This window comes from Micropterus dolomieu, linkage group LG01 (assembly GCF_021292245.1).
Source record: "Micropterus dolomieu isolate WLL.071019.BEF.003 ecotype Adirondacks linkage group LG01, ASM2129224v1, whole genome shotgun sequence".
NCBI classification, from domain to species: Eukaryota; Metazoa; Chordata; class Actinopteri; order Centrarchiformes; family Centrarchidae; genus Micropterus; species Micropterus dolomieu.
In genome coordinates this window covers 53,783,129-53,795,630 of record NC_060150.1, presented here as the reverse complement: position 1 = coordinate 53,795,630, position 12,502 = coordinate 53,783,129, and the positions used below count along the sequence as shown (strand labels likewise).

Sequence of the window (12,502 nt, the reverse complement as noted above, 5' to 3'; positions counted from 1 at the left end):
TGGGGGGGGGGGGGGGGGGGGGGGGGGGGGGTGTATTTTGTCTTAAATAGCCATTCCAGCTAGTGCCAGGTGAGGGTTTGTTTGAATTTCTGTGTGAGTGTGTGCCAAAAGCAGGTGGAGTCAAATGAAGTGCACAGAGTGAGGACAGTTTCCGTGTATGTCCCAAATACAATTGACTCTTTTTGATCATGAACAAAATGCGTTACTGGAAAACGTGCCAAGTTATGACAGAAGCCTTGCCTGGTCGATTATTTTTACATTTGGACAGGGACTTTCATGTTTGTTTGTACCTCCCCCTCTCTCCTGTAGTTTGGGGGTGTTTATATCCATCTTCAGGTGATTTTGCACGGAAGCTTAACTGCTGAACCGAGACACTGTGCATGATGCTTATTAAAACAGAAGACCCTGAGATCAGGATTATAGTCATAAAAATCTAGAATCACAAAATGGGTGTTCATCCCTTAATCTTTTCCCTTATGTGTCTGACAAACTGTAGTTCACACAGCCAGCATGTTTCTCCACAGCGGAACACTAAATTATTATTTGTGAACTGGACCAAGTGTAGATGGTGTAGCTGCAGGTTTGCGGTGCAGAGTTTTGGAGGTGTTTTTTATATAAGGGATCATTTATCAACTTTCTGTCGTCGGTCTGAAAGCTCTGTTCAGAATCCATCTTTATACTTTTGCTGCTTGTGGCCCCCCTTTTTTTTTTTTTTTTTTTTTTTTTTTTTTTATATAGAAGAGAAAGATGATATAATGTTCAATTGCTATGCAAGGAGCAGTTTGTACAGATTGTAGTTTGTAGAAGCTAACCAAAAAAAAAGAAAAAGCAACACTTAAGTGCCGGAGAACTGTTGACGCAGATGGAGGTTCTTTACTTTTCTGTAAGCTTGACTTTAAAAACACTACTTACATCATAGTCAAACTAAAATGAACAACAAGCAAATGCTTGTTCAGGTCATATTCTTCGTTCTCAGTGATGCAGCGCCTCCTGCTGGTCCTTGCCTTACACAAACCTAAATCTGTTGTCACTCCCATCGGTACCAGTGCTTTTTATTTTTGTCTTCTTTTTTTTTTTTTTTTTTTAGGGGGGAGTTGATGACAACAAAATAAGAAACAAGTTTATTTGAAAATGCAATAAATATTGTATATTTACATTAAGGAATAATGGTAATCATAGTTATTGATCTATTTTTATGTTGTAAAAAGCGTGTAATATAGGAAAGAGAGATGATTATAACGATGTTCCAGTCGGCGAGCTTTTGGTCTGATAGAGCGGCCTCTCTGTCGCACTTCTCTGGATGTTTGGCCATAGGGTGGGGCGGCAGGTGAATGAGCCGAGTGGATGTGTGTGAGGTTTTGCCAACGAGCCAACATTTTGGGGATGTAAAGATCGGGTACTGTAGTGAAGGTGGGCGTGGGTGACGGATGCCAACGTCAACACACACAATGGAGCCGCACGTCCTGGATGTACAGCCTACTCACCTTGTCACGCAGGTGACCCGACACGTTTGAGTCCTCCTGTTCTCACCTTTATCCACTCTTGAGAGTAAAAAGCCGTGTGGTCATTTCATGTTAATCAACCATGTTTTTATCATTTGAAATAATTTCAAATAAATATGGGGGAAAAAGGGTACCCGATGCTTGTCCTGTTTGTTTTCTCCTCCTGCTTTAGTTTGTGTTTTTAATTAGTCTAATGATCTTGCAGTGATTTTATTAAAAAAAAAAAAAAAAAAAAAAGCATTGAAATCATTTTACTGAAGTAAAAGTGACAATAGAACCACAAAGAAATGCTCTTAAATTTTACTAGACTTGTAACTTGTCTGGGCTCTATGGTCATGTCAGACTGGTGCTATTACATGTTGTTGTTGATAAATTAGAACTTTATTTAGGAGTTTAGTGTAAAATCTGACTGTAACTGGTAAATATCACCACAATACTTGAGCAAAAATATTTACTTACTCCGATAAAATGTCATTGCGATCATTATAACCCTTTCTCACAGCGGACGTTTTGACTTGTCATAGTAGGGGAAAATCACTGGTGTTAAAAAGAAGAGAGCCATCGTTAATGTTATTAAGTGTCCCCAGAAGCCAGTGGTTATCAAACTGGGACTAATCGGGTTAATAGAGCATGGGGGGGATTGTGGATATAGAGCGGATCTAAAGTTGCATGAATATGTCATGTGATTTAAACAAACAGAAGTGCTCTGATGTTAACCTGAATCCTGTTTATTTCAGTCACCTGAACTTTTTTTGGCTGCTGAAGGGGGGAGCGTGACAGAAAAGGTTTGAGAACCATTGCAGCAAGTTATGACTATATGCACAAAACCAGGACCCTGAAACTGAAGCAGCAGTAAAAGTGATTTAAAGTTAGGTGTAACTTAACTGATGTAGAGATTTTTATTGATCTATTTTCACAGGAGACCTACAAGTACTGTAAAATGTCATTTGGGGCAAATCTGTAGATGCCAATTTTGGGTAATAAGTATAAAAAGTATGAACACTTATAGACAATAAATACTATAAATATCAATAGATAACAGAAAAATAGATACATACAATAATAGTTAGCATGTAGATGTTGCATAATAGTATATTAGGTATTGACAAAATAACAAACAAAACTTCCTAAATGTTAAGTTAAAGTTTTGGTGTGAAATGTATCTAAAATGCTTTCCAAAGCAGTCTGGAGTAATTACATGTTATTGATAAGCTGTGTGTCTCTGAATTAAAAATGGCCAATTGAAAGTATATAAATCTCTTACTTTATATTTTCCATCCTGTGTTTTAGTTTCCATTTTTGATGCTTTTGCAGTGAAAACCGGTTTGTTGCTGACTAGCTGAAACGCCTCTAGTGGTGACAATGTCAGGAAATGTGGACAGAGCTGTGTGGTAAACACAAAACATGTCGCAGGAAATGTTAGCGCGCCAAAAAGCAGATGATTGAAACTCCCGCGGCCCCTCTCAGCCAATGAGATCCTCCGGAGCCCCGAGCAGCGCGGGGTTTAGATGAAGGGGGAGGAGCGCGAGAGACATCCTCTGCAAGAAACTGTCAACCTTCAGCATGTGCAGAGCTCCCCGAGTTTCAGACCAGGTAAATATCTAACTTCATTTTAGGCTGTCAGTTTATTATTTTATTTAATTAAATGTGGAGCAGTTTTATATCAGGTTGTTCCAAAGGAGGGTTCATGTGATTATTTTACATATTATTATATGTAGATGGAACTATATGTTCAGTAGTGATGGGCTGTTATGTGCAGGGGTGATGAAATACTTCAATACTAGCAATGTTTTTCTTATATAATACAACCCAGCTGACTTTATCATTTCGTTGCATTACAGTTTCAATGCTGAGAGTCTTAAAAAACCTAATTTGGGTCATTTGGGGTTTTTTAGAGGGTGCCATTTGGACTTCATAACTTGGGATAAATAAATAGTTGATTTACCTATATTTTAAAGTTCTATTATATAAAGTATATATCTAACTTTATGAAAAACATATTGGTCAAGCTCAGGCACCTTTTATTGTATTAAATATAGATATATAAACATGTGACACATGGGAAATGTCCACCCTGTTAAGGACTTAAACTTAAACTGTTTAAAGTGTTTTCAGGGTAGGATTGCTACTAAAACTACATTTTTATAGAAATCATATGTCCCTCACTCTTATTAGATATTTGTTTTACAATAAAATATTATACAGCATAGGCAAGCCTATAATGAGTAAAACAAGCTCACATAATGAAAAGGGGGATGTATTTTTCCACTTCTTTTCTCAAGAAAAGTGAATTATTATAAGAATTACTCTGTCTCTTGCCTGTGTAGTCAATCCCTTTTTATTTATATATATATATTAATGTAAATACAAATATACACTTAATATTTGCCAATTTCAATAAACTATGAAGGAAAAATACCAACATAACAAGGTGGACAGAGGTCTATTAGCAAAACGCCAGTATATACTATAAAAATGTCAGGGTGGACATTTTGAGCTAAAGTTAGCCTTTTACCTGCCTGTGTGAGCATAATGGCTAGCATGACCTTCAGTACTAGATGAGGAATCTATATGTTTTTCACAAACCGTTTTTGAAATTAGTTAATTTGATGATCTCCTCAAAACTTTGGCCTAACAGGGTGGACACGTTATGATCAAACACATTAAACTGACTTAATAAAAATGTCAAAATCAGACAGTAAGAGAGCTAGAAAATCACACAGCTAAATTCCCTTGCACTGGTGTGATGTCACCTAATAAGAGTGCTGTCTCTAAAAAAGACAACAAAGTTTTCCACTTAAAGGGAAGGCAACTCAACAGGGTGGACGTGGTCGCTGGGGATAAACACAAAACCTTAATTTCTGTACAACAGTTAAAACAGCATTTGATTAAATAGAAAATCCCATAGTACCTCTTAAACCAAAGCTTTTAAAATGTAAATAAAACAACTTAGAGGCCAATCTCATTGTAATCATAATTAATAAGAATTACCCTTACATAAAAAACCAAATGGAACTAGTATTTGTACAAATTTAGACCAAATACAACCTGATTTGTACTGGTGACGCAAAAGGCACTGTATAAAAAAACTGATTGCATTGAGTGTCTACTTTTTACAGCTGCTGAATTGGAGGAACAACAAAATACTGACAGACCACTTCTGAATATTTAATGTTGACTGTAGGACATCACAACTGAATTGATATTGATACCAAGCCACATCAGGGCCTGTCCTGACCGAGTTTGAGCCCTGAGCAAGATTTGAAATTTCTCCTTTAGATCAACTTCTCTAATATAATAAAATCCCTGCTGAGTCAGCAGCACATTAGACTTCTCTCCTCTTTTGAGTCTTGTTTCACCTTTTCACCTCAATGATAAATGAATGATGATTTTACAGGAGAAAAGTTGATCTGCAGGAGAAACCGATCTGAAGCAGCACAGAATGTCTGAGAGCTGCACTCACTTATATTCTGTTATATTTATATATTTTGTACAAATAATGTGCTACCTGAATTTTGTGTTTCCTTTCACATAAATAAAAACATTTTCACCAATTGGCAGAAACTTTCACCAGAATGCAGGAAATCAAGTGTTTAAAGATCAAAATTTCCTGGGGAAGTTCCCACAGACCCCCGCACATCTTGACATTGAGGATATCCTTAAAATACGGTTTAGGAACTTTTAATCTCGTTCTCCTGAACCTAATGTCGTGTATCATGATGTCTCTCGTCGCTAAGTGTCTCTTCACAGCCCTAATCTGAGCCCCTATGTCTCCACCACTTTTCAACACAAAGTGACGCCCTTGCTCTCACATATCTGCGTTCTCTGACATTTTAGAGAAACAAGTCGTTTTATTACGAGAATTCATAATATTTTTTAAGTCTGCCTTCCCTACACTCCGCTGTGCATTACGTTATTACTCCGCTGGTATATAGGCTATCCCCATACATACTGTAACATTATATGTAGTAAAATCTATTATTATCTCTTTCTTCAATAGAAAAGTAGAATAAAACAAGTAAAATTAGAGCAATAATGGAAGTAAAGAGTTTTTCTCGACTGTTCCATTCTGATAGGGGTGTGACAGTGAATCCACTAAGCCAAAATAAATATAATAAATGTCGCCCATGATCAGATAATTAATATACTGTATATTTGTTAAAGTATAAAAAATAAATTGAGTATGAATCTATTTAATGATCCTGTTTCAGCGACAAACTAATAGCCGCCCCCCTCCGGACTACAACATGGAGGCGCCCTCTTCCTCCCTTCTGATTGGCTTACAGTAGCGCCATGTCGCGGGGAATTTAACCTGCAGGAAAATTATTTTCATTAATCCAGTCCGTGTTTAAGGACCGCCGGAACTTTATCTGCTTTTACTCTCCACGTTAGTTTAATAATGGACGTGACTCTGGAAACTTATTGTTTACTGGCGCTGATAGTTTCACCGTTTGCTTCCGGTAAGTTTAAACATCGACTCCGGTCAAAAAAAAGGAAAATTAAAACTGGTCAACGTTAATACGCCATTACTGTTTGGACACTGCTTCATCTACATTAGTACTTATTATATGATGACATGAGACTAATCTGGCTTTGTTTAGCTCTGTTTACACTTTAAACGACTTTTTTTGTTTGTTTGTTGTTAGTTTGACCCAAACATTTCCTCTACAAAATGGATACTGTAAATTAATTAATTAATTAACCATCTGCTTTAAAAAAAACCACTATGTTCCACATATGTTGGTGTAGGGTGTTATTTTAACCTTACTGTCCTGTACTAACATCATTAAGTGTCCATGTACATTATAATAAATCCAGAATAACACAATCAGCTTTTGGTCATATAGGCCGCATCTACACTCTGCTCTGGCGGCAGATATGGTCTCAGTTTAGTCTGCTTTTAACTTTTAAGTGCATCAAACATTCACATCAGTTCATCACAAGTCAAGGAGTAATTTTCTCTGGTCAACAGTTGAAAAGATAAGTTTATTTAAATGCCAACATTTGCAGCCTCAGAAATGAGAGTTCTTGCTTGTTTTCTGTGTGTTCTGTATTAGTAAACCGAATATTTTGGTTTTTAGATGGTTCACGGGTCAAAAAAGTAATTTGAGGACGTCATTTTAGGGCTCTGGTAAACTGTAATGGATGCTGTTTTACTACTAGAATTTATCTCCTGATAATGTGATAATGAAAATAATTGTTAATTGCAGCTCAATAACAATAACAACATTTTCTCCTGGGTCATTTAATATCGTATTAAGTACGTCACTCCTGGTTCAGGTGGTTCAGTGTGGAGAGCTGTAGGCAACAAGCTTGCTAAGCATATTAAACCTTTGCTTTGATCAGTTTATTCAGCGTAGGAGGACTGTCCTCTACTGAAAAGAGAGGAAAGGGCTGAGGGGAGGCTGCACGTTTAGTTTTAGCACTTGTTGCACTACTGATCAGAGGTGATCAAGCTCTGAAAATGTTTGTTTGTTTCACAGGAAAGCCTCGAGCCATTTGCCCAAATCCAACTATCCAGGCAGTGGAAGGTGATACGGTCACTCTACAATGTTATCTGAATCCCCCGCACAGCGTGGTGGATTACGCTCTTGATTGGACAAGAGATGACCTCAACAAAGGGGTGTACTCTTATCGAGGCAAGCAGGAAAATCCAAATGACTGGATGGATCAATACAAAGGCAGGTCGACTCTCCACCTTGAAGACCTGAGCAGAGGCATCCTGACTCTGCAGATCTCCTCAGTACAGCTGGCTGACAGCGGACCGTACAAGTGTTTTATCTCAAGACTGTTGACCAGCTGTGTTGTTAATGTCACTGTTGGTGAGCATGCTGAGTTCATACAGTTTCAGATACTAAAAAGGTTTGTAAGAATTAGACATCATAATCAAGGCCCTGATTTGAGTCATTTAATACTCCACTGAGTTTGATCTAATATTTAATTCATCCTGAAAGATTTTCTTGTGCAAAGAGATGATCAGTATAAATATATACAGAGCAGCAGGAGATGCAGCGTCGAGATCTTTCATTGAGACGTTGGCTGAACTTTTCTAGAGCTTTTAGCTTCAGTTTATAGTTTTGTGTTTTAACGTGATTATTAGGTGTCCATGTACATTTTAATGACACCATAAACAACAGCACAGTGAACCCAGGTAACCCAGAGAGAGCCAGACCTAAAGGGTCATTTCAGTAGTTTTAAACCTTGGGTCCTATTTTCACATATTTTGGTGTGAAAATGACCCGAAGGTACAAAAAGTTTGGAATTTGTACAGTAGATGACTTCAGACGGCAGTTCAGGCGAATTGAGCCCGTCAAAATTCCGTCCACAAAAAGAGCTTCTTTTAGCCACAGACAGGTGTCTGACAACATTATGGAAAGGATCCCTACGAGGAACTCCTGCTGACACAGTTTGTTTTTAACAGGAAACAGAAGTCTCGCTCTTTACTCTGTCATTTTCCTGCAAAAACTCGCCACTCACGAGATTTGAGTGAGTAAATGTCCTTAAATGAGACATCAGATTCTTGTTAAAAAAAAAGGAAGTCACTCACAGGGATCCTTTTTATGATCAGACATAGCACCCAGTGTATTAAACCCAACAACAGTTCAGATCCTGTTAAAATGAATCCTTTTGTTAAATGTTTTCTTTGTACGTCCAGTGTAAACTCGGTGGGGCGACCTCATAGCACTGAAAGGAAAGTGTTGATGTAACAGTCTGAGCCTGTCGGTGGCAAAAAGAAGCAGAATTTTTTTACGTGCACGATTGTCCTGAATGAATATGTTGCAGCCACTGCTGTCGGCTGAAACCATCTACTGCACAGGTTCCAAAACTTTTTGTACCTACTTGTAATTTCGACACCCAATTTGTGTAAAAGTGGGCTCAAGGTTTACAAACACCAGAATTACCCTTTAAGTTGGACTTGCTCTGTGATAGAAGCATGGTGGTCGTAGTTGGTGGTGTTAAAAGTTAGTGGTTTAATTCTCTGCAGGTCAATTTAGGAATATAATAACTAATGAATAATGTATATGTTACAGGCCCCAGGCACAGGGCATGTGGACAGATAATAAACCTGTAAAACAGGAGAAATGATGAAGCAGATGAAACTTGCAATCTTGCCAGAATTATCAGATATATAATGAAACTGCAGATAATAAAAAGTTTGTTTGTATCCATCATCTGAAAAAGAACCTCAACGGTTTTGTATCTGTCGTCAGAAACGAGGGGAAAAGACCAACAGAACGAGACAAAGAGAGATGAATCCAGCACAACTGGACCTCCAGAGGAAGAAGAGACCGAGCCAGACGATCACAGTAAATATCTTTAATGATTCCTCTGTTACACTTTATTCTACATTCTCTCTACAAGATAATCTGTCTGCAGGAGTTGTGTGACAGCGTGTCGTTTGTTTTTCTTTAAATCATGACTAGTTCACTGTAGACGAATGAACAACCAGATTATAAACTGCGTCACCTCCTCACCTCAGCTCCGTCTGATTTTCCCTCAGATGCTGCAGAGATGGAGGCAGTCTGGAAAACTCTCATTCCCATCCTTGTTGTTGCTGCTGCTGGCGGTGTTTTGTTTATCCTGGTGAAACGTGGAAAGATCAGTAAGTTACAAACTTCTGCTCTACACTATTTTAATATCACTACATTTACTCAGGCGCTGTACTTAAGGACACTTTGAGGTATTTGTACTTTACTTGAGTATTTCCATTTTATGCTTTTTATAACTTTTACTCCACTACAATTATTTAGCATCTTTAGCTGCTAGTTACTTTACAGATTAAGAGCTTTGAAAAGCTTGTAAAACAAAATGCATTGTTAACTATTAAACCAGTGGATCACAACATTTGTATCTTGTGACCTGTTTACATAAAGGCTGCTAAAGCACTGATGTGGCTCCTCGTCAGGTTGAGGTCTATGAGTTGTTGACTTTTCCCCTCTAAACCTTTAACATGGTTTCATTTAAATAACTGTTTGAAGACTAAAAAGGTTTAATAATCCAAAATAACAATCCAAAAATAGACTGGTTGGGAACCACTGGACTAAACTAAAGTATTTTCCTGAATATATGATGACCCCCCTTTTCCATCAGCCATTTTACTTTTTGAAGCTAAAACACACTTTCACACTCGTCCTGTTGGGAAAGTTTATCTTAATCCAAGGAGAGAAGAGAGTCTTCATCCTCGAACCCTTTTGTCTAAAAGTGGAACATGAAATAATTCCATTAACGCAGAAAGTAAATCCCACATTTGTGTAGCTTGTCTATCAGTGGTCTACTCGCACTCTTGGCTGTGTGACAGATTTTCTTGATGGTTTGTTTCACCAGTAAAGACGTCAGAATACCAGATTAAACTGAGGTTAAACTGGATTAACGGAGCCCAGACTAGCTCTACAAGACTCGCTATAAACTGACTTCTTACTAGTTTAGCAACATTAACGCTACAAACAACTATAATAATAATAAACATTATTTATGGAGCACTTGTCAAATCAAAGTACAAAGTGCTTCACAGTGTTTCACAAGAAATAAAACACCTCGGTGAATGATGAAATACACGAGGTGCAAGATAAAAACTTTAAAAGAAGCAGGCGACTCAGATAAAATCAGGATATGCTGTCCAATAAAAGTGAGTTGTAAGAAGAGACTCTGACAGCCTGACTTCCTCAGGCAGGTCCCTTCAGAGCCTCGGGGCCCCGACAGCAGAAGCTCTGTCCCCTTTAGTTTTCAGCCTGGACTCAGGGAGAGACAGGAGACCCCTGACTGAAGATCTCAAGCTTCAAATAAGATCTTGAAATCAATCCTAAATCAAACAGGGAGCCAACGTAAAGAAGTGTGATGTGATCGAACCTCCTGGTTCTGTTTTAAAAGCCGAGCAGCTGAGTTCTGAAGGCGAGAAAAGATAAAAGCAGGTTCTTTATCAGCATCTCTAGAGTTAAAATAGATTTCTGATGTGATTAAAACATAAATGGACAAGCTTAGTAATGTGTTGCTCAAAACTGCTGTCAAACACTTCAGGCTCGACCAGTAGATGGCAGCATTTGTTTATATGTTGGTCCAATGACAAGGATTTCTGTTTTAATAGAATCTTAATGCAAAACTCAGGAGCCGGAGAAACTGTTTAGTCCTCTAATATAAAACAACCACAACTTTTCCAGAACAAAATATCATCTTATATTAGGGCCACTATGTTATTTAAAACTCTAACATTGATGCGTCAGTATTGATAATCTGATCATTTCAGTCACAATAATAAATGAGATATTTTACTGCAGAGCTACTTTTGATACTTATGTACATTTTGCTGATAATACTGTTACTTAAGTAGGATTTTGAACGCAGCTCTTTTACTTGTATTGAAGTATTTTTACATTGTTGTAATGGTACTTTTACTCAAGTAAATCACGTGAGTTCTTCCACCACAACATAGAAACATTTGAAGCCGTGAGCTGTGATCACTGTTGATCAGATTTCTTTTAGCTGATGGAGGATAAACTGCAGGTTTGAGGGGAAGAGTTCAAATCAACCTTCAGGGCTTCAGCTGAGTTAGTGTGATATTTTAAGAGTTTAGTATCATGTGATGCACAACAGGTGGAGTAAAGGTCGATGCTTTTAACATCAATTTTCCGTAATGTGATTAATGTTTATATCAGAAAATATCATTAATGTTGTGGTGATATGAGCAACATCATTAAATTACTCTGCTCTGCCTTCCTGCTTAGCAACTTTCTTTGACTTTTAAATTTTTCTCTCAGAAATTTGCAAGAAGACGCTCCGAAGAGCGAACTTCAAAATGGAAAACTTGAGGACCGGAGCAACAGAGAGGGATGAAGACTGAGACCGATAACTTGTTTTGCTCAACAAACATCAAGTTAAATGTTGTTTATGGAACTTAATATCTCAAACCAAACGTCTCTGACTACGCTTATATTCTCTCTCTATATGTCTAATAGCCTTACTTCTGGGGACTGATGATGATTAAGTTTAGAGGGAAGAGGGACTGCGCCAAAATCATGGAAATACATTCACAGCAGCGACCATATTTGCAGCAATTCCCTGTATATATATATTAACACATGATGTGTATCGATTACTACGACGACTACACTTACAGTAGCATTTTGTTCTGGGGAGTCACGGAGCGACGGCATTAACAGTGTGCATCTGTTGAAATGTATCAGGAGAGATGGTTACTGAGTGAAAGACTGTTCCTACATATGTTCCATAACATTACTGTTAACGGGGGATTCATTTCAGTACGGCTGCTGTACCGCCTTCATCCTTTCCTAAACATCAGAATCACTTTTATTGGCCAGGTGTGTGGACACATACCAGGAATTTGACTCGGGTCTTAAATTGCTCTCAATGTACCTACACAGAATAAGCTTAAATAAACAGGACAGCAAGCTCAACAAAAAACAGACACAAACTAACATGTACAGATGCACACATAAAGAAAAACATTATTTATAGACAGCAAGACAATCGTGCAATGAAGCAGTGCAACACACACTAACACGTGCCTAAGATGTTTTATCTGTCTTTATTTATTTATTTCTTTCTCAGCCTTAATGTTGTGTTATGTTCATATATATATATATGTTGTGTACTGTGCAAATATTGTTGATTCTTTGTTCGTGAAATAAATTTGAATGAATACGTTTGTGTGTTTGTTTGTTGCCCTCATAACATCGAATACATTTACATTGTGTATGCATTTATATTTTTCTTGTGTCTAAGTCATAGTTACCCACATCCTAATGTTATATTATGAAAAGACACAGTCACATAAACATGCACAACAGGAGAATTTCAACAAATGCCAGAAGCTGCTCAGTCTAAACCAAGAAAGAAGTTTGGCTAAAAGTGCAAAATAGTGCAAGGCGACCACTTGCATTCAACAAACCTGTATTATATATATCCAGGGAGGGCAGGTAAGCTTTTCCATGAATAGGCAATTCTTCAAAGTCTTTTGCAGGCCTAAAAAGAGGAATATGTTTCCA

At 37.7% G+C, this 12,502-nt stretch overlaps 1 protein-coding gene across 1 annotated transcript; it reads left to right on the top strand.

Annotated features, from left to right (window-relative positions):
- The first annotated feature begins 5,846 nt into the window (after positions 1 to 5,846).
- LOC123969974 (myelin-oligodendrocyte glycoprotein-like) lies at positions 5,847 to 12,158 on the top strand. The gene is made up of 5 exons (XM_046047783.1): positions 5,847 to 5,962; positions 6,986 to 7,324; positions 8,714 to 8,809; positions 9,004 to 9,105; positions 11,255 to 12,158. Exons 1-5 carry the CDS (start codon positions 5,902 to 5,904, stop codon positions 11,335 to 11,337), a joined length of 681 nt encoding a protein of 226 aa, XP_045903739.1. The 5' UTR covers positions 5,847 to 5,901; the 3' UTR covers positions 11,338 to 12,158.
- The last annotated feature ends 344 nt before the right edge of the window (positions 12,159 to 12,502 follow it).

Coding starts and splice junctions, on each gene's coding strand:
- LOC123969974 (XM_046047783.1), top strand. CDS start 5,902: ATGGACGTGACTCTGGAAACTTATTGTTTACTGGCGCTGATAGTTTCA. Junction 7,325..8,713: donor TGTTGTTAATGTCACTGTTG/GTGAGCATGCTG, acceptor ATCTGTCGTCAG/AAACGAGGGGAAAAGACCAA. Junction 9,106..11,254: donor GGTGAAACGTGGAAAGATCA/GTAAGTTACAAA, acceptor TTTTTCTCTCAG/AAATTTGCAAGAAGACGCTC.